Source organism: Cavia porcellus, unplaced genomic scaffold (assembly GCF_034190915.1).
Source record: "Cavia porcellus strain 051 isolate PalLab524CR breed Dunkin Hartley unplaced genomic scaffold, mCavPor4.1 scaffold_6, whole genome shotgun sequence".
NCBI classification, from domain to species: Eukaryota; Metazoa; Chordata; class Mammalia; order Rodentia; family Caviidae; genus Cavia; species Cavia porcellus.
Window position 1 is genome coordinate 49330914 of NW_026947489.1, and position 27089 is coordinate 49358002.

The 27089-nt window shown below is 37.5% G+C and overlaps 1 protein-coding gene and 1 pseudogene across 1 annotated transcript; both read right to left on the reverse strand.

The window, feature by feature from the left end:
- Positions 1-315: 315 nt before the first annotated feature.
- On the reverse strand, positions 316-6656 carry LOC100713305 (serine protease 58-like). The gene is made up of 5 exons (XM_023567409.2): positions 6376-6656; positions 5274-5412; positions 3416-3666; positions 996-1141; positions 316-562 (listed from the first exon to the last, which is right to left on the reverse strand). Exons 1-5 carry the CDS (start codon positions 6413-6415, stop codon positions 413-415), a joined length of 726 nt encoding a protein of 241 aa, XP_023423177.1. The 5' UTR covers positions 6416-6656; the 3' UTR covers positions 316-412.
- Positions 6657-17447: 10791 nt separating this feature from the next.
- LOC100713033 (trypsin V-B-like) overlaps positions 17448-27089 on the reverse strand; it is a 32747-nt pseudogene continuing 23105 nt past the window's right edge.

The following is a 27089-nucleotide window of genomic DNA, read 5'->3' on the forward strand; positions in this document are numbered from 1 at the left end:
ACAAGTTAAGCATTTCCCCCTGGCTTTTAATAAACTATTCTCTTAGTCCCTTAATTTGCCTGCTTTCCTCATGATTTCTCTTTTAACTCCACCACCAAAATACCTAATTTTGTGCTCTACTAGAGATTATTCTTCATGTTCTCTATAGCAATTGTCACAAAGCATCAAATTGGATAATGGATGGGAAACGTCCTATTGTATCCTTGAACAGGCTCAATATTTTTTTCACGAATGAACAAATAGTGCTAAGTCTCTCCCCATTCTCAAAGTCTGCATGGTAAACAAACAGGAATCATAAGTGTTGGGTGTCTTTTTTATTGGATGTTTTCACCTTGAATTTTGCACAAGAAAGATGAAGTGTGTTGTGGACCCAGTGTGGAAATTATGCAGACATTACATTGAGAGGGTCACTTCAGTGGGTAGTCATGATTTCTGTGATCCATTTTACATAAGGATGAATCTCTGTGAAGAATCCTTCACTTCCCAGGGTGATAGAACCTTTGGTCCAGGACAAGATTCCCTGCACTCTCCCGCTGCAAATGGCTGGAGCCGCTGAAACTTCCTGCTCCGAAGAGAAAAAAGGAATTCAGTGTGGCTTTGTCTTCACTTAACAAAGATAAAATTTCAAGAAATGATGCATTACAGCAACCAAACCATCCAAGGTAATGGAACTATTTTGCTGGAGAGGTGACAGCCCTCTCTGAACATCCATATTGGTTTTCTCTTCCTGATTCAAACTTGGTCCAAATCTCAGTGTAGTTAGGAGACAGGACAGGTGTACAGGACAGGACAGACAGGGTCAGGAATAATCCCAGATATTGCTTACCCTTAGATGAAATGAGAGGAAAGAAATACATCTAAAGACTGAGCAGGGTGGGGAAAGGACTTTAGCTTTTCTATCCCTTGCTCTTTGGAGGAGCTTTTGATTTCCCATCATCACTGCTCCCTCCCAGTGGACCCCACAGTACACTCATCTGTGAAGGAGGGAAAGGTACCTCAATTTTAGATAGGATAGTTAGAGGTTGTCCTATACACATGATGTTCACTGTGGTTTTTTGTTCTTGTGTCAGAAGCATATTCTGGCAGTCACGAGAGGGAAGAATGTGTTGGTTTATCCATGTCAGGATATCAGGTTCAGTAACTGTGGGTAAGAGAAAGCACACTCCAGAGTTATTCCTCTCATAACAGTGCTGTTGTAGTCAGCCTATATTTTATAAATACATCCTTTCTGAGAATATTCAATGCAAATCATAGTAGACATGCTGTCCCTTTTAGGGTATTTAGTTTAATCTATAGTTCTCTCTCACTACTATGCATAATTTATGAAAATCAGAAGCACCTATGTAAACATTATGAGTTGCCATGAGTGATAAAGCCACTTATATAAAATCTATCCTGTCTCCATTTTGGGTCATCTACTTCATTTTTATAATTTATCATAAAAAGAGAAACTATCTTTACTGTGTATAAAACTACTTTTTAAATTATATACATGTTGAATTTCTGCTCTGAGAAATGTATCATTAGGTAATATTTTGTTGCAGTGTAAACATCACAAAGGGGATGTATCCAATCTATGTGAGGCAGCCTCTTCATAGGCTGTACTGTATGGCAGCCTCTTGTTTCTATGCTATCAGGTTGTATAGTATATTACTGTAATGAATAATGCAACATGGTTTTAAAGCACCTGCGTATATAAATATACCTGTAAAAATGAGTAGGTATGGAAAAAATACTAGGAAATAGGAAAGTTTCAGCTCCATCAGAATATAAAATGATCGCTGTATCGTTGATATCACTGGTTGAAACATTGTGTAGCACATGATAGTAAATAGATTATTTAGAAATTCATTATTTAAAAAATATATTCTGTGAGAGGTCAAAATCTCCATTTCTGCCACACAACAATTGCTATTAGATTGTCAGCTTCAGAATGCAGGAGCTGTTATCAAGGAATCATGCAATTTTAATTTTGTTAGGAGCAAGAAAGAAGAAAAAGAACTGAGCAGAAATAGATCAAGCTTAGCCAAGTGGTGGTTAGGAACAGTATTTTTTCTGATACAATAAAATACCCCAAAGTAAAATAGGACAGAAAGCATCAGGTTAAACAAGGAAGAGAGGAGTTATGTTTAAGTTCTTGTGTGAAGTAAATTGAAACACATTTAAGAAATGAGGTGAAATAATTTAAATTCCTGGAAATAAGGCATTCTTGACACATATTGGAAGCCCTATACAAGAGATCTTACAAAGGTATAATCTGGTATTGTTGTTCTGGTTTACAGAGCCTAAATGATAAAATCTTCATATAGCTTTATCTCTAAACAACAAGGAAAAAGTATTTTTGTAAGATGTGATACAAAGTCTTTGAGTAAGACAAAGTCTAGGACAGAAATCATACAAGTTGTAATTTGTTCAGAAAATACACTCCTTTACATTCCTAGGCACAGTTCTTTGCATCTAAACTGAAATAAGTACTCACAAAATATTGAGAACATGAAATTTCCTTCTTTCCTCTTTTCTTTTATCCTCTCCCCTTCTCCTTCCTTCCTCCCTCCCTCCCTCCCTTCCTTCCTGCCTTCCTTCCTTCCTTCCTTCCTTCCTTCCTTCCTTCCTTCCTTCCTTCCTCTCCCTCCCTCCCTCCCTCCCTCTGCTGAGGACTAAACCCAGAAACTTGCACAAGCTATAGGCAGGATTTCTATCACTAAGCTATACCTTCAGTGCACAGGTACTTTTTAGTTTCCTGCCTATGCTGGTTTGGGCACATGGTGAAGGTTGTATATTTACTTTTTTCCCTGAAATGTGTCTGTTCAGAGTCAGCAACAATATATCAGAATCATCAAACATTTGTCGAACAACTCGAGTCTCCGTGTCTAATAGGGGATTCTCAGATATAGCAGCAGGTATAGCAGTGGGACTCTCTGGAAGGAGCTAGTTTTGGTGATAGTACGAGCATCTTCCTCAACTGTCTTTTGACCTCAGCACACAGTGGGAAGAATGAATCACTGTGTTTCAGCACCCAGACTCTTTTTCTTCTTACTTCTCTTCTCTTCCCTTAAGCGCAGAGTGACCTTCTCACCATTCACTGAGTAGACCACCCTGCCTCAACACTGTCTCTGTGAGTGAAGCATCTTAGTTTTCCACCTCTGTTTCAAAATTCAGATCCTTTGAACTTGGTCTTGAGTATTCTAGATACAATAATGACCACCTGTTCTATGTATTACTGTCTGATTAGCTGCCTTCTATCAGCGTATTTCAATATTCTCCTGCAGTCCTGATGTGTAAGTTACAGGCAGTAATCACGATAGAGTCATAAACATCATCTCATAGCTTCTTTTTCTAGAAAGTGCATGTCATCATGTTCATCCTGTAGCTTCAAATTCCCTCATGTGAAAACACAGAGTGGTCAAACACTTACTGTTTTTATAGTCAACCCACATCCAGGTTGGAATAAAGCAGGTGTCATTAAACAATGAAGGTTCCATAGCTATGGCGATAGTTCCCACATAGGAGTTGATACCAGCTTCCCTGGAGAGTTTTATCAACATCAGGTCATTTTTCAGGGTTTTTTCATCAAATTCAGGGTGAGTCACAGTCATTGAGTAATTGCGCAGCTGTTCTCTCTTATTTTTGAAGCTGGGTTGATTAACTCCCAGTCGGATTTTTTCACTTTGGAAGAAAGAAAGTGAGAAGCTGGTTAAAAAAATATGGAATCATAGAATGCCATACTTAAAGAAATGCCAAAATCATCTTTTTCAACCATCATAATCTCATTTAGTAACCTGAAAAGTAAAATGACCTAATTTTGTAAGATTAAGAATTCCCAGGATTGTGGTATTACAGATACGAATATGTAAAATCTGACATGGTGTTAGGTATCTAAAATATACTCAAGAGTGTCCATTCTTGTTAAGAGTTGGACAGTTTGAATTAACAGAGAGCAAATAAAGATGGCAACATAATCCTTGATGTCCAGGCTTTGTGTATTCCACAGTCTCCAACAGTACCTGAGAAACAGGCTGTACCCACTGTTTCTGGATGTGGCTGGGCTGTCTAGTGCCCGCAGTGACTCCTATCACTGTGTTGAGCATGTGTTGCTTAGGTTTATAACAGGTGTGCAAAATACTATTAGCAGTTTGTCAGGACTCCCAACTGCCATTTCCCCTCATATTCCCCAGGTAAATCCAGGCTTGCCTACCTCCATCCCCAGAAGTCTAGTTGTGCAAAAGATTCTAAAGCCATTCCTTGCTCAAAGGACTTTAAGCACTCCATAAGGACAGTGGAAAGAATTTTTGCTTTCCCATCACCATTATAGGAGGATGAGAGCTGACTTCATTTCCAGTGTCTTCTTCCTCATGCAGAGAGCAAGCATTTGAGCTGTGTTAGACTACACTCTGTTAAGACAACCAGGGGGCTTAGAATCTGAGGTTGAAGTGGCCCTGGGTGCTCCCGGAATTCTAAATAGGGCTTCCGCACACAACAGCTTCTCACATCTGAGCACTCACATTAGCACTGAGATTTGCATGGGAGGCATTATGTTGTACAGAGAGTGTGTTCTCCTATGACTTACATGACATGGCCTCTGGATAACTCTAATTCCATCCTATGAATATTTCCCTAATCATTATACCTGTTTGGGAAATGCCTTAATATCTTTGCTATGTCAGAGACTACATGAATATTTTTCCCTGTGCCTGGACTATCCCATAGGCTTTATTCTTTTTTTTTTCTTTTTTTTTTTTTTTTGTCTTTTTCCTTTTTATTGATACCCGGGATGGAACTCACGACTGCCTGCTTGCAAGGCAGGCGCTTATGCCGCTGAGCTAAATCTCCAGCCCCAGGCTTTATTCTTTTTACTGCTTCTTTTCAAACTGGTTTCACATCTTTGGAGAAGTCTAGCACAAACAGCCCTGTATATTGTTCCTGTATATCATTGCCCACTATTGTTTTAGGCTGTGTTTTGGGCCATACGCTTGTTTGGGGGTTCTTGTATCAAAATGTAAGCTCTGTGAGGGAAACCTTACTTCCATCTTACACGCTCACTGTTGTCTCAGTGTGCTAAACAGCCTTAGCTATTTAGTAAAAGTTTGATAACGTTTGTTGATGAATGAATAGTATTTACTTTTCATTGAAGTCTGCTGATGTCTCCTATTGATCTTTAATTGAACCACCCAATGGTCTGCTCTCCACTGAGATCTTCTGTCTTACTGGTTCTTCTAGTCTCACTGAAAACTCTTGGGGATATTTCACCACGCCTACTTCACTGGAATACTTACGGTAAGGGGCAGTGAGCGGCTGTCAAGACCCACTCGGGGTGAATGAGGACCCCCACACAGGGCTCGGGGCTGGCCTGCAAGTACACCAGGTAAGGAATGGGGAGATCTTCCAGTACTTTCATATTTTCTAGAGTGACAACTGGAAAGAAGAAGGTTATGGGTAGAAAGAAAGACAGAGAAGTTAGGTGGCTAGAACTAGCCAAAATCATTTTTGCTAACTGGAGGTTTCCAAAGATAGTATTAGAGCCTCTATGCTTAGTATTTTTTAAAGTAAGAGAAAATCATGCATGCTGCTCAGGAAAACAATTTTAAGAAGCTAACACATAGTTTTGCTCCAGAAATTTGGAATTATTATATTTGGGTCCTGTGACAAACCAGTAGGCTCATCTCGTATTGATCAGAAGCTCCGACTACCAGTGCTACATATTTCAAAAATGAAAAAAATAAGTTGACACTTTAAATGTGTTATTTTTTAAGAATTAAATTTTACAGGCGAGGGGTTTAGCTCAGCAGCACCAAGAGCTTGCCTGGCAAGCATGAGGTTGTGAGTTTAATTCAGGTACAAAAAAAAAAAAAACAAAACAAAACAAAAAAAAAAACAAAAACAAAAAACAAAAAACAATTAACTTTTACCAAGAATGAGGGGGAAAGATGAAATACTGCCTGACTTTGGAATTTAAAAAAAAAAAATAAAATGGGGAACCTGGGGGCTGAGAGGCCCTCATCAGCCTTCAGTCTCTTCCTGGGCCCACTCATCTAATAACCTTTTGCCCAAGGAAAGAGAGGGTGGCTTACAGGAGAAAGGAAACCCAGGGTATCACATGCTTGGGGCTTGAAGAGGACATCCTCAGACAGCAGGGCACTGATGCCAAGGGCATCCTGTCTACCTCACAGGCATCGTAGGCATCAGAAAGCACAGTGACAGGATGAACTGTCTGCATGAAGAATGCTCCTTTCACTTCCACAATGAACTACTTTGTTAAAATGCCCCTCCTAAACCCACTTCCTATCAGTTTGGTTGTAGCTGCTGACTTCTCTTCCCAGCCCCTAATACACTTCTCTGGGTCTCACCCTGGGCAGAAACCAAGCCCCAAACTCTCACCAGTGGCAGTCATGAAAATGAAGATGATATAGGACTTCATGGCTGGCTATGGTCTCACTGGACAAATAGTTCAGCCTATAAATGACCTCAGTCTGGAGTCCAGAGTCTTTGACAATGGCAGCTGATGGATGGAGAGAAGATTTTTGTGGAGTGAGGAGAGAACCAAGGGTCCCACAGTGGTATTCAAGCGAGTCCTTATTAAGGCTAAATTGTATAAAATAGCGCTAGACGCCAACTATGATGTTGGTAACCAGGATGAAGGAGTAGACCTAGTCAAGGCCCTGGTTCCTCTGCTCTGACCCAGAAACCTCCCGGCATCATTATGTACCTGCTGACTGCCTACCTCCTGTCTGTGATGTAGTTTTATTTTATTGTCCCCTCCTTCCTTTGTGACTTTAAATCCCTCTCCCCTCCCTCTTTTCCTCCCTCCCCCAGTCTTCCTCTGCCAATTCCCTCTTTCTAGACTCTGTGCTACACCCAGACTCACAGAACACTGGAATATAAAATACATTTAAGAAATCCTTTTTTAAACAGACAAAACCTTTTCCCCTTTGCTTGCATCTGTTGAAAGACCAGATGTCAACCTTCCAACTCTATTTTGTTCCATGAATTATGAGCTAAGATCAGGATAGCTACACTCTGATCTTCAGCCTGGAGCCACTCACTGTTCCATTTGAACTGAACAAAACCCACTTCCTTATACTTATTCCTTTTTCAAAATGTACTTAGAAGATAACTTTATAAGACAATTTCTTGCTATCCCTCAGAGATCAGTAGTAATAAATAGCAGGATTAACCTCACATTTTATAGAAATGGAACAAATGCAAAACATACAGCTCTTCACTGGTCTATGTCAGAATAATTAAAGAGCTGATCAGTTATAAGAGACTATAAAATAGTGTTCTTATATCTAAAAATTACAAACTCAGTTCTTATAAAATTTAATTATGAATTTAAAACACGATGTCTGTATGCTCCCAAATGCACTAATCTTTAGGCGATTCCATTTCTTTGGTATGCAAAGCTTTAAATTAATATTAATAATAAAAGTATTTATTGTTTGTACTGCATGTCATATGCCTCACTTATATGAACAGATTTATATTTTTGTTATGACCAAAAATTAAATATTCCTTTTTTTGCAAATAAGAAACTAAAGCTCCATATGATTAAAAAAAACTTGCTCACAATCGCACAGTATAAACCGTCAATCCATGACATTTGAGGAAGCCTTGCCCTCCTCCACTCTTTGCAAAGGTTTGCCTGATAGAATGGTAACTTTTTTTCTGATGGTTTCTCTAGTTATTTCCAGGATGCAAGTGAAGATAGCAGCCTCAAAATCATTCCTCAATCTGACACTAACCTAATCCTGGGGTGGTTTTTGGAGTCTAAGCAAAGATTTGGATTTATTGAAACTGGCTCAGACCTGAAAACATCCTTAGAGCATTAGCAACCACTATGCAAAAGCTTTAATTATCTGTAGCACATGCATAAGATTTCCTTCCATAGCCCTGTTCCTGGTTACAGCAGCAGTGCCGATTCCCCCTTTTATGCCCTGTATACCCCATCCACCTATCTTTCCCAGCTACCCATCCTCTTCTCAGGAAGCCATCAAAGAGAGGGAAACCTCTATCTAAGTCACCAAAGGAAATTTGACCAGTTTTGTTACTATTTTGCATTGAAGATTCACTGATAAGAACCTGAAGACAACTACTGCCAATGCTCTCTCTGTTAAAGTATCTATTTTTCTAACAGGAAAAATTAGACTAGAGAATAATTATTCACTTTTTGGAGAAGTAACAGAGTAAAATTATTCCTTCTTTCTGGTCAGGGGTGGGTATTGGGGATTAAATTCAGTGCCTTTGAACTGAGATATACTCCAGCTCTTTATTTTTTGCTATTTGGCTAAATTTCTCAGGTTGAGCTTTTTGCAACCCTACTGGCTTGAGCCTCTCAGGATTCTGGGAGTGCAGTTGTGTACCCCCACGCCCATCTGAGAGGTTTTAAGGGCTCTAAGGCATTATTACCATCATACCTGTTATAATTCCTTTTGTTACATTTCATTAAATGTCACTTAGTTGTGACCTAACCCAAGGTTATTTCTAACAGAGTTTTTGGGGCAGCTTTACAGAAAGTATTTTCATATTCTCTAACATTCCTTTATATGGAAGGTAAAGTCTAATTTTCTTTTTCTTGAATATGGACTGGTACATTTTGTATACATTTCCTAGAACCCCATACAATTCTCTTGTGGCTATGTTTTTCTTAGGCATGAGTCCTTGGAATCCAGCTCGTTTGAGAAGTTTCATTCTGTCCCTAACAGAGGCCATATGGAAAAGACAACAGTCATGCCCGAGTCTCAGCCAATAGGCAGCAGTAATCACCAGATATGTGAGTGAAGACGCTCTAAGCCTAGCCAGTAACTGACTATAAATCATGACAGACTCTAAGAAAGATTCCCCAGTGGAACTCAGTCACATCCAAGAACCATGAGACATATTTAATGGTTAGTGCTATATTACACCAAGTTTGTGATGGTTTCTAGTGCAATAATCAAAACAGGCGGCAACCATTTTTAGCTTTGTCTCATGTTTTAATGGCAGAGAGTGAAGGGAGTTTTAAGAGAAGTGACTCTGCCTCATTGTTTAAGGGAGTCCACTGTAAAATGTCCCTGTCCACCTAGACGACCTCAAAAGCAATTTGATTACTTAAAATATGGAATCTATCTCCTGGTTTTCTTTTTCTTTTGTGGTATCGGGGAATCAAACTCACAACCTCACACTTGCCAGGCAGGCACTTAGGACACTGAGCTGTATTCCTAGCCCAGACACCTGGCTTTCTTTAATACCATGTCTGAGCCTCATTCTGACAAGTAGTGAATGTGTGGAGCATTCAAGATCATCTGGAGAAGGTTGTGGGGAGGGTTAAGAGGGATATAATTGTTTCCATTTGTAAGAATGTAACACAGCATAATTCAGCGAAGTCTGTGCATTATTTAAGACAAAACATTGCAGTCTAGGGCAGAAAAAATAAGAGTATGAAGGACTCACCACTTAGGATCTGCATTTCTCATGATAACCTCTGGAGCTTGGTTGTCTGGGTTCTATGACATTCATATTTTAGAATGTTAAGGTTCTGGAGGAGTTTATTGATCTCTGTAATTCTCAGTTTCTTTTTATGCAAAATCCATCACATAGATTTTTCTAGGATAATTAAGACATTTTTATAAAGTGGCTTTGACTATTGCTAGAGAAACAGTAAATATATAGATATTGATGAAGTACAGTAACTATAACTTCAGGTGTCTCATTTTTTCCAGGTTTTCAGAGCTGTCATTTTATTTTAATGTCTGAATATTGTTATAATATCTGTCTAACTTTTTCATATGCATTCATCTAATGATAGAAGCATGGGGTTTGCAGTTAAATTGAGTCAATAAGGTTCAGGTCCAGAGGACTTACTAGCTGCCTGAGAAAGACATTAAATTCCTTGAATCTCAGTATACTAAGCTATGATATAGGATGAATATTAGGGTACATATTTGTCATGTTTTATGTTTGTGTCCCCCAGGCCTCATGAATTTGCATTGTTCATATGTGATGGCTCATTGTATAGTGCTTGGATTGATGGTGTCAGTGCTCCACCCACATAGGGTTGGAGCCAGAATGTGATGTAATGGCAGGAAGAAGGTGTTTTTCTCTTTGCTGGTTCGAGTTTGCTGCTGGTGGCTGCCATGAACTGCAGCCCAGCCATGCCTGCCTGTCTTGGAGCCAACTGAGTGTGGACTGAAACCTCCAAAAACTGTAAGAAATAAACCTTTCCTTTCCCAACTTTGGGCTTCACGTATATTGTCTCAGTGACGAGCATAAAGTGCCTAAGACAATATTCATGGGATAGTTTTGATGCTAAAATATTATTTAAAAATATTTAAACATGGTGTATAATGCAGAGAAGAGATTTCATAAGTCATACTTATTATTACTAAGGTTTTCACTTCTGTGGTGAGCAATGAGTCCTGAGTACCATATTAAGGGGAAAAAGGCTTCAGTATGTTCTATTTCACAGAATTGTGTATTTTGATTCCAGTGATCATCCTGGAGATTGGTTCTTCCTGAAATTATATTCTGAATATACAGATATATCTCCACTAAAATTATTTGCAATGTTATAACCACGAGGCTGACAGTGGAGAGTAATGTTTTCCAAGTTTTCAGCAGCCAGAGATAAATTTATCAGTTGCTATAGTTAGATATAGCAAGTAAAGTGCCTTGCTTACATACAATTCTCTCTAATTTCAGGCTTTTTACCTCATCGCATTTCCTTGTATTTCCAGTAAAGATACCTGGATCTTATTGAATTGTGAAATAAAGATATATTTACAGTAAATATATTTTAGTGATCTATGGTAAGTCTAAGTGGCTGGTTTCTCTAAACCGTAGTGTATTTTGATAGTTCTTTGTTATTTTTTCTTGGGTTGTACTTAGGAAACTGTTCTATTTAGTATTTGTGAAAGATTTAATGCAAAACATAGGAGATTTTTGTGCAGTATTCACCCATAGTTCCAAATATTACAAGATTAGCACATAATATTCACCCACAAAGTGCAAGAGATCTTTTGGAGAGTTTAAGATCTTAAGAATCCAGCCTGGGGACTAGAGCACATGGCAGTCTCCCACATGGAGGCCTAGATCCCACAGTAAATGTCCTTTGCAAGTCTGTGTCAACGAGCCAAGGAATCTTCAGTAGGAGACTGGAGGATCTGGGCCAGAAAGCTGCAGAAGCTTCCTGTGGAGATGTCTGTGCCCAAAGGCAGGAAACAAATTTAAAGAAGATCAGCATCAGCATGGAATCCTCCCTTCCCATTCTCCTTTTGCACCATTATAACAGTCCTCCCCAAGTGGGCCTCCCATGTCCAGAACCATGCGAATCACACACTTGAGTGGGCATTCTCACTCAAATTGATGATCAATCCACCACAGCAGAAGCCTATGGATATTTCCTAATTATTCATCCCTTGATCTAATTAGATTTTTCTCTACATTATTTTCATTGATCAATATGTCATTCTTTTTGTGGTTGATTACTTACCAATGGGAAGACACATTGCCTATGAAGGCACTACTGTTTCACTGTTGACCTCTTAAAATAAAACAGAACTAGAAGTACCATAGGTCCAAAAGATGTTTTTGTTGAGAAGCTGAATAAATAAACAAAATTCCTACTTTTTTTATTGAAGGATATACCCTATGTATTTAGTCAATCCTCTATAAATGGAGACTTGAGTTTCTGATTTTCTGGGAAATCAGTATATATTAAAAATACTTGATTACTTCAGTGGTGATTATTCTCACTTTTAAAGCAGCTATTTCTTCTCTTAGCAACTATCTTATTTTAATTCAGTTAACCAACACAGTCCTCAGAATTTCTGTATCTGGCATCCTTGAATTTAACTTTGATTTTAAAAATTACATCTTTATTGAACATGTACAAAATTATATTTGTTATTATTTTCTAAACAATAAAGCATAGTATTTGCATAGCATTTACATTGTACAAGGAAACATACAATACAGAGATGAATAAAAGTTTACTGGAGAATATGCACTTGATATATGCCAATTATACACAATTTTAGATAAAAGACTAGAGTAGCTGCAGATTTTGTTATCTATGAGATGTCCAGGAACAGCTTCCTCATGGCTACCAAGAGATGGGAGTACAATGGAGGTTGTGTGTATTGCAGAATGAAACAGACACTCCTTGCTATGATAGTGTGTCACATAAGTTAAATGTAAGTAAATCAGCAACTTCTATCGTGTTACACAATCAGGAGCGTGAAGAGTTAAAGTGACTCTACTAAGGAGACACTCCGTTAAGGGAGATTCTGTAGAATGTCTGAGAAAAATTAATCTGAAAATGATCATAAGCTTAATTATCATGTAACTTGTATTAGAAACCCAAAGTATGAATGATAAAAACAAAAAAAAAACCCACATACAATTAGGAATAATGAGATAGATCTTTTGCAAATGGAAAGGAGATCTAAAGACAGACAAGGAAAGGATAAGAAGACAAAGAGAAGGGAAATAAAAAGCGATCATACATGTAACATACACATACTACTTCCTAACATCGTTGTAAATGTTATGGAATATTAACATATACAAATAAAAACTGAAAGAAATTTGTACATACCACAAAAATGCATTTCCTTTAAAAGCATGTATTGAAAAGGGCTTTTGGCTGTCTTCCCCTGACCTTCCCTCACTTTATGGTGGGTCTTTCTTGATCTCTCATCTTTTATTTATCTTGCTTAACTTGGTAGGTTTTGGAACTTTCCTTGAATGGAAGCAAGATGAATAAGTGTGGATTGGTGACGTTGGTGAGGAGGGGTAGGGAACAAAATCATGTCAGAATGAAGAGTGAAATCCTGAACTTATGCACTTGAAGGAAATTCTGAGGTGTTTAGTTAAGGTAAATGCAAAGGTATATATTTTAACAGAGAAAGATACATATAAATTTTGTTTCAGCCAGAAGAATAAATTTTGTTCGGCATACAGAAAAGCAATTCAGTGAAAATGAAGGAAATAAGACATAAATGTTTAATAGCCACAAGATCAAGGCTTAATAATGTTGACCTTATCCTAGGAGCACTGACGAGCCAGTGTTACAAGTTCTGAGCTTCTCTCTTATGATGGCCTCTGGAGTTACAAAAGGTTTGGAAATTGGGAATGGATGTGCACATTTTATTATGATCTCCACTCTTGAGATACTGATTATGGGTGGCATGTTTGTGTCCCCTGAAGTCCCTCTGCTGAAACCTTAACCTCTGATGAAATGATGCTAGAAGGTGGATTCTTGGAAAAGTAGAGAATGATCAGATGAGATCAGAGGGTGGAGCTTCCATGATGGGATCAGTGTTTCTGTAGAAGAGGAAGGAATATGACTAGCTTTCTTGACAGCATGAGAATACAATGATAAGAGATTTGAGGGTGTATCAGTAAACCAGGAAGTCAGCCATACTGGGTCCCTGATTTGGGCTTCAACAGGCTTCAGAACTGTGATAAACTTGTATATTATGTAAGCTGCACCGTCTATGGTGTTTTTGTTACAGCAGTCTGAATTGGCCAGGACTATATTCAACCTTCACTTTTCCCCAGAGGCTGAAACCTTCCCTTTTAACCTGCTCCAGTTATCTTAATGTCTGTGCTCAGACCCCACTGTGGTTTTTGCCAATTTAATACTACCTATGCACCATAACCATGTGTGGTGGCTTCTGATATTTTGCTCTGAATGATTTGTGGGGCAATGAAGACTTGGGATTAGAGCTGGGGATGCATTAATGCAGTGTGTGGGGTGCTCTATCCAGGTTGGGCTGAAGCAGACAGATAATGCCTGTATAGCCAAGGTCCTTATGACCAAAAGGAAATTAATTTTCTGCTAGTTTGTTCAGATTGTTACTTTTTTCTGCCTATAGTTTAAATTTGTAGTCCACACACCTCCTCTTGGAACAGGGTGTAGCTGAATACCCCACAGTGAAAAGGCCAGTTGCTGCTTGCAGAAGGCTTGCTTCCTGTGGGCAGCCAGTGCAAGCAGAGAGATGCAGTCAGATATACCTCTGGTTGCTGGCCACCACACTGGAAGCCTTGCTTCCTAAGTCTCCAGCATGAGGAGGGACATGCAGCCAGGTAAGCCCTGTGCAACCACAGGCCACCATTTGAGACCCTTGCTTCATTTGGGCAGCCATTGTCCACTGGGAGAATCAGACAAACACATCTAGTGTGCCTGACACCATCGTGGGAGTCCTGATGTAGACAGACTGAAAGAAGAAGCAGCCCCCCACCCACCATGTACACCTGGCTGTCATGGAAGGCCTAGTGTTGCTGCAAAGGTCTGGAGAAACCATCCCCATGCCTGCTACATCCCTGTAAACCTGAGGTCAGAGAAGACCAGGTGCCTGTCCCATTCCCCTATACCATGGAGGGGCAGCCAATGTGGAAAGTGCCTCATATCCCATAACCAGCTTGTTGGGAGATACCTAGGAGAATGTCAAGACAAAGGAGCATAAGGCAATCTCAGACCTCCAGCTCACATAGAACAAGTCTGGGAGATACAGTCATGGAAGAAAATGGAAGTCACACACCTGAAATCTCTGACAGGATAGTAATTGAAGAAGCAGCTTCATGAGATTGTAAAAGTAGTCAGATCAGAAATAATGTCTCAGGTAAAAGGAGAAATCACAAACATAAAGAATTTCTTGTCATATCTAAAGAAGGCATAGATAAAAAAGAGGAGCATAGGAAAATGATGGAAACCTTAAATGAACAATATACAAAGGAATTACAATGCATGAAACAAACTCAAAGAGCTATCCAGGAAATTTTAAAAAATCAATCAACAGCTGGCAAAACTCCTTGAAAGAGACTGAAGATAGACTTTCAGATCTTGAAGACAGGATTGCAGCTAGTGATCATAAAAGGAAAGATCTCTTAAAAACAGCAAGGAACCAGGAAATAACAATTCAATGGCTGCAAGATTACAGAAAAAAATAATTTAAGAGTGATAGGTATAAGAAGCAAGAGTCAACGCAAATGAAATAAAAAGATAACAGAAGTAATAGCAGAAAACTTCCCAAATATGGGAAAATGATAAGTCATACAGATAAGTGAAGTGAAGCATACAGACTCCAACTAACCATAACCAAAATAAATCTACACCCAGACATATAATAATCAATATCTCAAAAATTCAGCACAAGAACAGAATATTAGATGTTGTTAGTGAAAAGAAACATATCACCTACAAAGAAAACCAATCAAAATCACAGCAGACTTGTCAATGCAAACCATCATGTCAAGAAGAGTTTGGAGTGAAATATTTCAAATCCTGAAAGAAAACAACTTCCAACCCAGATTGATCTACCCTGCAAAACTGTCTTTCAAAATTGATGAAAAAATAGATACTTCCATGATTAAGAACAACTGAAGAAATTCATGACTAACAAACAAACCCTAAAGAGAGTACTAAAGAATATTCTAGAGAGAAATAAAGATGATCATGGTTCTAGGGACAACAGTAGAGGAGGATCACCAAACAAGACAGGCAATTAGATGAAGGAAAAAAGTGGATGCCAACAGCAGGCGAATAGCATGGCAGACAAAATAATGTATGTAGCCATTAAAATAGATGGTCTCAATTCAGCAATAAAAAAGAAACAGAGAATGGATCAAGAAACAACATCCATCAATATACTCTATACAAGAAACACATTGAACTAGAAAGAAAATTTATATGTTGAAAATCAAAGGAGAGAAAACAATTGTAAATCACAGGAGACCAGAAAAAAGCAAGGATAACTTGCCTATCAACTGTAGAATGGGTAAAAACTATGTGGTGTTGTCATACAATGGAAAGATACCCAGGTATAAAGTAGGATAATCTTGAGGCTTTTGTAGGTAAATGGATGCAACTGGAGATCATGTTCATGGGTGAAAAAGTTTGAACTCATATGAGTGAATCCTAGCACGAAAAACAGAAGGAAATAGTGGGATCCAAAAAAGCAAAATAGATATAATAAAAATGATAGGGGAAGGAACACCTAGGAGGGAAAGGTTGTAACCATGGTTGATTTCTTATTGTTTTGTCTTCAACTCTTGCATTATTTAGGTTTTGTTTTGTTCTGTCTTGTTTTGTTAGATTTTACTGTGTCTGATGGTATGTTCAACTGTTTTGAGCATAATGGGATATATTATGGTAATCATGGTTAGTTTCCTATTATCTTGTTTTGAAATCCTATAATGCTTTCATTCATTTGTTTAATTGGTTTTATTCTGTTTTGTTTTGTCTGATTTTATTATGTGTGATAGTATGAACAACGATTTTGAAGAAAATGAGACATTTTATGGTAGCCATTGCTATCTATCATCTTGGAAGTTCTATAAGCTGTCCTATAAGCTTTTATTCTTTTGTTTTTATTTATTTTATTCTGTTTGATTTTATTATGTGTGATGTGTGATAGTATAGACAACTGTATTGAATAAAATGGACATTATAGTAGTCATTGTTCATTTCCTGTTATCTTGTTTTGTAGTCCCATAATACTTTCATTCTTTTTTGAATTGTTTTAATCTGTTTTCTATTATTTGATTACATTATGTATGAAGGTATGGACAGCTATTTTGAAGCAAGAAAAGACTTTATGGTAGCCACTGTTAATCTCCTGTTGCCTTATTTTGAAGTATTGTGTCACTTGCATTGTTCTATTCTGATTTTCTTTATTATGTTTTGCTTTATTCTTTTTAAAATAAAAAAATGAATTTGTATATAATCTGAGCTGGGATTTTGAAAGACTGGTGATAGGAAAAAGAAAACTACTGTCTCATGCCTGCCTTAACAAGAATATTCTTGTTGAAAACATGAAGATTTAGGAGAACTGGAAGAAGTAGATTAAGCATTGGAAAATATAAGAAACACATGACTTTTAATAAATTTTGCACTTAGAATTTTCTCATCCATATCTTCAAAAAATTCTAGAAAGATCAAAGAAGAAAGCACTTTGTCTGAATTTCAGCAAAGTGTTGTCAATAAAGAAAGCTAGCATTTAACCATGTCTTTAGAATGAAGTGGTTAAATCCATCTTAGGGAGTTGATTTGAATTTTAGGTTCATTGTGCATTGTGCATTTAGGTTCATATGCACACAGAATGTGACCTGAAAAGACATCACTAAGTATGCACTGTTGCTAAAACTTACAACAAAAATTCGCTAAGTGAAATAAATAATACATATTAAGCTAAAAATATAGTGGTAAAAGTGGCTATATTCACTTTATATTCTTAGTATTTCAGACAATGGTATATTTCAAATCATCAGTAGATGGTTGGATTAAAGTCATAAGAACTTTTCCAACTTTCATCCTAAAATAAATTTAAGTCTTAGCTCACTTGTTAATTAGCATCAACATGCAAAAGAAAGTTTATGGACAGATGTGGTGCTGATTTAGGTGTTGATTTCAGCCACAGAAGAAAAGTGAAGTTGACTGCTAGTTTCAGATCCTAAGGAGATGAAGGTGTTCAGTTGGCAGTGATGCTTCCCTGAATCCAGGCCAGGTAGTTGCACACTTTGGCATAAATGCCAGCTTTGCCTTTCAAAGCGCAGCCAGGGCCCCAGGAGAGCACATCCTGGAGCAGTCCACTGCAGACCACAGGGCCACTGGAGTCACACTGAACAAGAAGGATGATTCAGTTAGTGCTCTTCTTGATATCCAAATGGAAGAATGAGCTCCAAGATTTTTCTGTATTATCTTGGGGCCATATTTCTAGGTCACTGGTCCTGCATAAAGCACTTTCACTATTCCTAGAAATCCAAATTCCTACCATCTTACCATATTGTTATTTTTCTTCTTTTTTTCTTACAGTCCCTCTCTTTTCCTTAGAAGGCCAATAGGTTCTTTAAAAGGTGAGAGCCGGAGAGAATGAATGCTGTCAAAGTAGCTCTGCTCCTTTAAGGAGGTTTCGATTCTATATCTGTCTCCTCAGAATAGTGCATGGGGAGATTCTTTGTACAATACCATCTGTGTATTTTCTATCCTTGAACCTAATACATAATATTTACTATAATTAATCCCAAAGCTACCACTTACCTCTCTTAATCACTTCAGGATCCAAGTTTATATAGCATCTGTGTTTGAGAAACAGAAATGTGAAGAAGACCAAGACTAAGGCGGTAGGAGAAGACATTGAAACTCATCTGACAAGAGTCCTTTATATCTACAAGAAACCCACGCAGAAAATGCAGCTGGTGGTCCCACCTGGGCAGGCCTTGTGGCAGGTGGGGTCAGACAGGATGGGAACATCCAGACCCTGAAGGGGTGAGGAGAACTTGACTGTTGAATGGAAGCAGATGACTAACATCATCTGAGAAACTTTCCTTCCTAATCTGTTTCCCAATATTCTTCCTCATTATTTCATTTTGCCAGTGCCTTCTAATGTGGGAGAACATTTTCTCTTCTAGAACATTTTCCAAGTTGTTTCAAACAACAAGTTGTTCTTGGATTGAAGGATTGAAGTCTAGAGACATTTTTCCCAAAGAGGGGTAAACTTCAGGCACTTATCGAGTCCTTTCATTTTCTTCTGGACATTATACTTATACCTCATTATACTTCAGCAAAATATATTGACATTATTGTAATGTGTTTTTGTTGTGTTTTTGGCACTGTTTCTGAAAAAGGATCTTCCTTATCTTGTAAGACTGCTCAGATTCAAAGTCAGACTCTAGTGTGTTGACTTGGGTGAAAAGTTAGACCAACTGAACTTCAATGTGCCTTTAACCTGTGGCATCCTCAAACTTGATTTTTGAATTGCAAGAGGCCCTTAATGTCATTACAGTGTTGCTGCATCTGGACATGAGGCACTGAGCACTAATTGAAGGGCAGGATCTTGGCAGAGCCATAGTGTTCATGTGAGAGTTGATAGTGGCAGGTGACTTCAGTTTAATCAGCGTAACATCATTATCATGGGTGTTCTTATTGTATTTGGGATGACATGATCTTCACTGCATCACTGAACTTCTCATTACCCCCAAAGGCATGCATGCTGTGTTCTCCCAGAGGAATCCGGGAGATTGGCTAGATAAAAGGATTCTAAATTTCTTATGCATCTGACTTGAGCTTGAGCTCTTTTCCCAATCTCAAAATCATGAGAATAAATATGACCTAGTCTCCTCAAGAATTCACTCACATGGATAGTGCACACCTAAATTATGATCGTGCATTATCACACATGGAGCAGGTTACAGAATTCCCTGGACTTGTGTCCCTGCCAGTGCCAGTTATGGCCCAGCATCTTGTCGGAATAATAAAGTATAGGAATGAAAACTAAATAACCTCTATGAAGCAGTGCAAGGTGAAGAGGTGATTGATGGAGGTGGACCCACACCAGTCCCTGGATGAAGATCACTGAGTTTCAAGGTGAGATGAGACAGAGTCAGAGATATGGGAGAATATTAAAGGATCACAAAGACTAATATTTAATACTGCAGTGGAAATATGATTCATTTTATTACCTCCACACTTCACAATTTCCTGGTTCAGCTCTAATAGGGCTATATAGTTATGCTCAATTATTTCTAGGCATATTTTATCAGTCACTATTTCTCTTCTTCATGTTTTATAAAATCATTTGGGGAGACAACAGTAAACTTGGAGGGTACCTCTCTACGTATAATTTCTTCTATATATTTTGCAATTCTTGAGGGAAAAATAAGACTCTTCAGATCTGAGTACCAGGTTCATTGTGTTAGTTACTTTTCTATCATTAAAGAGACAAAATACGCAACATCTAAGGTTAAAGGAAGAAGGTTTATTTAGATCAACTTGTAGAGGTTTCAGTACATAAATGACTAGCTCCAAGGCAGGATGTCCCATGGCAGAGGGGCAAATGTTCATGGCAGCAAAAGACAGGAAAAGCCACAATGGAGACAGACAGACAGACAGACAGACACACACACACACACACACACACACACACACACACACACACACACATACACTCCTCTTTCTGCCCAATTTATTTCACCCAGACTGCTGAGATTAAGGTGGTGCCAATCTAATCAGTGGACTGCTTGGTCCAGCAATCACCCACCCTTAATCCCAGCACCCTTAATCCTAGCATTGAACCATGTTTTAATCATAAATTTTAGATTCCGCTACCTCCAAAAAAACATAAGACTGCACGAGGCTCTTTGGAGGACATCTAGATACATCCATCATGCAAAAATCTATAATTTTGTCTGATTGTGCTGTGGTAAGGCCAGAGGATAAGTTGTTCTTATTGTAAAGAATTTGAATAGAGGTCACCTATGCCTCATACCAGTGAGCTGCAAACAACACCCACTGGTTAGTGATGAGGGAGCCACCACAAAAATGGGAGCCATCATTCAAGGACACCTGGTAGGGGAGGGAATTCTTCAGACAGATGTAGGTCCAATGATCTTGTCGTCATCATCAACATCATCATCATCATCAGTGGAGATAGGAATGAATAGGAAAAGTTACAGTCTCTCTGTTGAACAAATCCATAATGGAGCTTCTAGTCCACCATAAAGTTCTTACAAGCTAACCAGAAAAGAGGTGAGCATGTCCTCTTCTTGTATTACCAGAAAATGTAGTAGAAGGCACATTTCTCTGAAAAGCTTTACATTAAAGTTTTGTATTTGTTTATCATAACTCTTTTTGTAAAGTAGCAGAAAGGAAATTTAGGAATTACCTGAAAACGTTCTGACATACAAGAAAAGGAGAGTTTTGCACTTTTTTTCTGTTTACATTCTAGACTAAGATTTTTATTAAATCATTGTACTGAATATTAAAATACTCCCCTCCACAGCATTTCCTTTATTTCAGTGATCCTTCCCACATTTAGTAATGAATTTATAATTGTTGAGTGTGACCCTCTGACTCATCAAGATTTCAATTTTATTATATGACACATTTTCCTAATACTTGAATATAATTTTAGGAGAGCAGATTCAAGGGATGCATACAAATTAGTTGAGTTTATAGTAGAAACTTTTAAATTTTTGCTATTATATTTTCATAGTATAAAACTAGGAAAGAGATTCATTGCTCTAATTATGATTGAATGACATATTTATAATTAGCAAAGACATTGTAAAACATACACCATGGGATTTTTTTGTTCATGAAAAACAGAATATCATTGTCTGCTACGACCTCATGGGTAATAACCTGCCCTTTATTCCTGAGGAGACAGAATTTAACCTTTACCGTCTATTCAAAGAATGCAGATTTAACTAATAACTTGAAATTTTTTGAGTGGTCAGGGTAAGAACTTTTTTCACAACCTTCTTTTTTTTGGTACTGGGAATTAAACAAAGGGACTTAATACTGAGTTACAATCTCAGCCCTTTCTCATTTTTTGCTTTTATTATGAGACACAGTCTCACTATATCACTAAGTTGCCAAGGTTGGGTTTGAACTTGTCATCTGCTTGCCTCAGCTTATCAGATTTCTGGGATTATAGGCATACACCACCATACCTGTCTTAAAATATAAACATTTCTGTTTTATCAACTGTTCATTCCCTTTTCTTCTTCTTCATGAAATGTACTTGGAAGTTCCAGATGAGTTCTGCTTCCTTATGCCGTCTGTTCTGAGTTACTCCTACTCATCAAGATCTTTCAAGTGAAATTAATTACCTATAAGCCTAAAGTACCTAAAGTACTACACTTTAGGTACACTTTCAACACTTTAAGCTTTATGAATATAGAGCCTATGTTTAGCATTCTGTTTTCCTGCACTCGAGCCCCAAAACTTACACACCAGAGATACTTCCTCATTTGTCCATTTATCTGTTGAATGCACTCATCAGCTATGCCCAGGAAGGTGAGGAAGATGAAAGTCTTTCATGGTCCCTCACTGTATGTGGACCAAAGACTAGAATAGAGACTGAATCACAGATATTTGTTTCTCTAGATTTGGCATTAACACACATGGCTATAGGTGCCAGAAAAGTGATTTCAATAGAAACTCACAGATTTAAATTTAGAATTCAATTCCACGACATGGGGATGATGACTCAGTAGAAAACTTAAACATTGACTTCCACTTTTCCAGAAGGTTAAGGGAATGGGCATAGCAGACACACCTTGTGAGAACTTTTCCTGTTCTAGGCAAATAAGTAGGAGTGGGGTCACAGGACAAGGATATAGATTTCTCAACAGTCAAAAATGTCAGAGGCTTGGTTGACTCATTCTGAATTTTTATCCCAAAGACTCTTTTGAACTCTGCCTCTTTATGTTTAGATAATACTAGTTGTCACACAATTATATATTTTGTCTTAGGGTAATTCTGATTTTACATGTCCATATTAACTTTTCAGAATAAGTAGAAACAACTTATTTTTCTAAGAAGAGAATTCTAATTCTTACTTGAAATGGCAATAGGTAAAAAGAAATGGTAAAAGAATAATAACAACTTACATTTTTTTAGAATTTACTATATGTCAGGGATAGAGCTGTCCCACCTATGATTTCACTTTTTTTGGTGGAGGTGGTAGATATGATTGAACCCAGGATCTTCACCCCATGTTTGTTGGATTTTGATGAAATATGGCTGCTTAAGAGATTGTTAAAATTGGAATTGTTTTGTCAAAGATCAGGCATAATAAGATGAAATTATTTATGTACAGTATTTCAAGCTCTTGCATAAGATTCCAACGAAGAGGCAACTGTGTTGATGATTTACAGAGGAGCAAAAGAAAAACAAATACATTCATCCTTAAATTGCTTTAAATCCTCCTCAGTTGCTGAAGGGATGGAGACATTATCAAGTTGTGTGGGTATGAATAACATCTGATTGATGCAGAACATTTATCACAACTTCTGTTTGCTGGCATTTGGTGTTTTTCTCCTGCCACTCATTCATCATCCAAATTTGCCTTTCCCTTCATCATAGGAAAGTATGTGGCTCAGCAGAAAGAATGGTATCTGCTCATCTAGGAAAACATACACAGGAAATGATCACCCAGGCTCATGAGCCTCTATGTTTGTTGTGCATATGTGTAAGACAGACTCAGACACGGTTGATGGAACCAGGGATGGAACCTTGGAAGCCACCTCTATAAGCACCAGGTAAGCTGACCAAAACTGTAGATCTTATTGTTTAGCACAGAAGGTTGCAATTCTTGGAAGGAAAAGAATCTCTGATAAAATGTGGTACTGAAATTGAAGAAAAGTATTTGGAGAGAAATCCTCATTTGGTACTCCATACTTGTTTCATAATTATGGGGCTTCAACTTTCAAGTACATAAAAAAAATGGGAAAATTCAACTAAAGATGACTTAATGTATCCATAAATAGAGAATTTTCAATATTTCTAAATTAGTTTGCTTTCACATTAAACTAGAGGCCTCAGCTAGTAAAATAAAAAGAATGCATATATATCGTCTTTCTAGCCAAGACTAAAGTTTTTGTTTTTGTTTAAAAATCTCAAATGATTTTCAGTACTTATGTGACTTGAACATCTTAAGTTGATTAGATTTCTAATATTGTTGGTTTACTAGCTGCAACTTTTCATTAATAAAATAAGAGAAATAATTTTGGAATAAATTATAAATTCTTTGTGATATTTATTGTTAAATTATAAAAAATACACAGAAGATAATGTTAAACAATGAATCCAGTCAATACTCTGAGGCAGTGTGTTGTGGAACGGTTCCCTTGTGAAAGGTGCTGACCTTTTGAAATGGCTTTAAATCTCTCTAGTCAGTCCTCTTCATCTTCTATAGACCTAGAAGGAATGAAGCGGCCATAAGAAAGGGAGAAAAAGAATAAGAATGTAGTAAACCGAGAAAGTTTCAATTTCTGGGAGCATAGAAGTTGCTTCCTAGAGGAACTGCAGCTGTAAAGAGGCCCAGTTTGAGGGAGGAAAATCATGGGTCTCATTTTCACGAGTGGATACAAACCACCATGACTTGGAAGGATGAGGCAAAAGGACTTCCACGATTTTGAGCCAGAGTCAACCACATAGCAAGTCCCAGTCTCAAACCATAATAAAAAACAAAAGGAGAAATGAAAGAAAGAAAAATCAGAAATCCAAAGGGTACAAAAAAAGAAGTTCTACCTGTCCCTTTGTTCTTATTCAGAATGATTTTGGTGGTCCTAGGGTTTGCAAGGGACAGCTCCAGGGAATCCTCTCTCGGGACTCTGGCTGTGCTCTTAAAGGCAAACCTGGTGTCTATACCAGTGCGTGTAACTACCTGGGCTGGATTAAGAGACCATTGCTGCCAACTAAACACCTTTATGTTCCACAATCAGAGTTCATTTCACTCACCTTCTGTGCCTGAAGCAGTGTGTTAAAAATAAATTTTTATCAGCATCACTTCTTTTCCCTGATGGTCCTTGCTTGTTATTCAGAAACTTTCAAAACACAATAGGAAGATAGAAATTTGTTTTACTTTATTGGGAAGTTCATCATTCACTCAATCAAATGAATAGACACTTACTTGTCACCTTCCACACGCCAGAGTGTGAGACCTTGAGAACAGAAAGAGAGTGGGTCACGGCTCCCAGGAACCAGTTCTCCAGTTCTTTATAGGCCTCCACTAGCGACCACACTCCACAGGGGTCCCTTAATTGTCTCAAATGTCTCTCTCATTCCTCTGTAGGCTTTCGTTCCTTAGATTGTCACAAGAAGACCTCTGACTGTGTGCCATTCTACACCTCTCTGTTGGTAGATTTCCATGCATTTCTGTTTCAAGAGGTCTGCTCTCAGACCTGCCCGTAGAACCGAGATCACCCCTAGGCTTGGCAGCACTGAGGACTCCTTCACCATCACAGGCTACTGAGCAGGATATCACTTTGTCTCAAGCGTGAGGTCCTGAATTTGATCCCTAGTACCAAACTAAAAAACAGCAAAAAACAAAAAACAATGTTGCCATTTATTTGCTTTTATTTTCATTGCTAGATGACATATGACCTCACAGAAAAGAAATTTTGTTAACAGAGTTGTCAGGATATGTAGCCCCTGATGTTTATTAGGAAATATAAAATATCCCATCTTGTGAATACTTCATGAGTAATCAAACCAGATTTTTAGTGTTCAACTTTATGCTTAGATATTCATGGTCACTTAAAGAGAAGAGTTCAGCTTCAATTATTTATGGCAAATTCTTGCAGATGTCAAAACAATCACTTCTTTTGTGGACCCTCTTTCTTTTACTCGCCTACTTCATACAATTTACCATTAAATTGAAGAAATGTTATGTTATTTTATGCCCTGCATTTGGAGTCACTTTCAACAGGATTTTCCTCCTCCTAGGGAGATTTTAATTATCCTATAACATCATTCTTGCGTACTATATTGCAATATTTTAAACATCTTGAATACAGAGGTTATATTCAACATTCACTGCGATTTTCCTCAGAATTAAGCAAAAATTATATGTAGAATTACAACTCATGGATTAATACACTAATGAGACTCACTATATATTGCAATATTTTAAACATCTTGAACACAGAGGTTATATTCAACATTCACTGTGATTTTCCTCAGAATTAAGCAAAAATTATATGTAGAATTACAACTCATGGATTAATACACTAACAAGACTCATCAATAGTGCCCAGGAAGACAAGGAAGATGAAGGTCTACATGGCAATAGGTGGTAGAAAAAGTGGAAACTCATAGATCTAAATGTAGAATTCAATTCCATGAAACATGAATCAAATTTAGCTATCTGTGAATTTCCCAGAAGGTTATGGAAAGAAAGTAACTAACATATCTGTAGGGAGCTGTTCCTTGCACTAGGACAATAAGTAGGAATGAGGTCACAAGACATGACCATAGGTTATGATTCCCTGATAAAAGTCTCTGGGACTTTAGTGACTCAGCTTGGATTATGTGATAAGATCCTGCTCCCTTGATGTTTAATGAACTTTGGTCCTTTCACAGTTACATAGTTTGTCTTAGAGTAGTTCTGAACTTACATGTCCATTATAACTTTTTAGTAGGTGTAGCTGGAAATCTCTCTCCTGAAAAATGAAAATATTTTATTAGAAAATAAAATGTATGAAAAAGGGGATAAATAATATTAATAACTTCCAATTATCTAGAATTTAGCATCTGTTAAGGATACAGTAATCTTGCCTTTTTCATGATTTCACTTGTCAAGGATTCAGGTAGGCACAGTGAATTACAGACCAAAGTCATTAACTGTGAACCTTTCAGAGAAAAATAATTTGTCCATTTTAAATCATTTACTTACAGTGTGTTTTTATATTTGTATTATTTAAAAATAGTTTGTTATGAACTTTTGCTAATTTATGTTAATTTTATGATAGACTTTTATAGATTGGATAATATTCATATGCAATTTGGTTCTATGTACAGACTGAGGCATCTTCTGTGAGTTCAGAATGTATTTTTTATGCAAAAAGTGGGGACTTGCTGTTAAGTTTATTGCTTTCATTAATTTCAGTAATCCTCATAACAATTATAAAGTGCATATTATAATCACAAATTTATAGACTTCAAAACTAAGGCAGTGAATGTTAGGGGATTTCACCAAAATTGCCCAGCAGGCACAGAGACTTAGCTTTTCAATTGTGGTTTCAGAATCTACGATCTTATCAAGGTAATAACAAAATTCTTAGCAAGTAATAAAGAGCTGATGTTTACAGAGTGGTTAGTGTTTATCAGCAAACTATCTCTGCATCTCCATATTCAGTCATCTTTGAAAATATTATAATAGGGTAAAATGATTTTCACCAAGAGGGAACATCAGTGAGAAGGAAATACACATAGAAATAGTAGCCAGATTTTTAACCTGCATGATAAATCTGTTATTTCTGCTCAAACAAATCCCTTTCCAGTTATTGTTTTTGAATTCTAGTTTTTATCAAGAAGCTTTAGTGCCAGGAAAGTGCATTAAATGCAACTTTGAGAAAATTCACATTTGGGCCAGGAATAATCTTTTTCTAAGCTTTAGTATCATTGATAATAAGCTCCATTAAATATCTAAGGTTTTATATTTAAAATATTTGTATGCAAAATCCTTATGTACTCTTTGAATAATAGGAAAAAATATACCTCCTATGTGCTCATTTTGCTGAGGACAGTTGTGCATCAGTATGAGAAGCCTAGTTCAGTTAGTTTTTGATTTGAAAATGTGTCAAGTTATGCTAGAGGGATGGAA

What these genes read in the sequence shown, in the direction of transcription:
- LOC100713305 (XM_023567409.2), bottom strand. Translation starts at nt 6,415, where the DNA reads ATGAAGTCCTATATCATCTTCATTTTCATGACTGCCACTG. An exon ending in GTGGGTTGACTATAAAAACA is followed by an intron (nt 1,142 to 3,415) that starts GTAAGTGTTTGA and finishes TCTTACCCACAG; the next exon opens with TTACTGAACCTGATATCCTG. An exon ending in CTATCCTATCTAAAATTGAG is followed by an intron (nt 563 to 995) that starts GTACCTTTCCCT and finishes TCTTCGGAGCAG; the next exon opens with GAAGTTTCAGCGGCTCCAGC.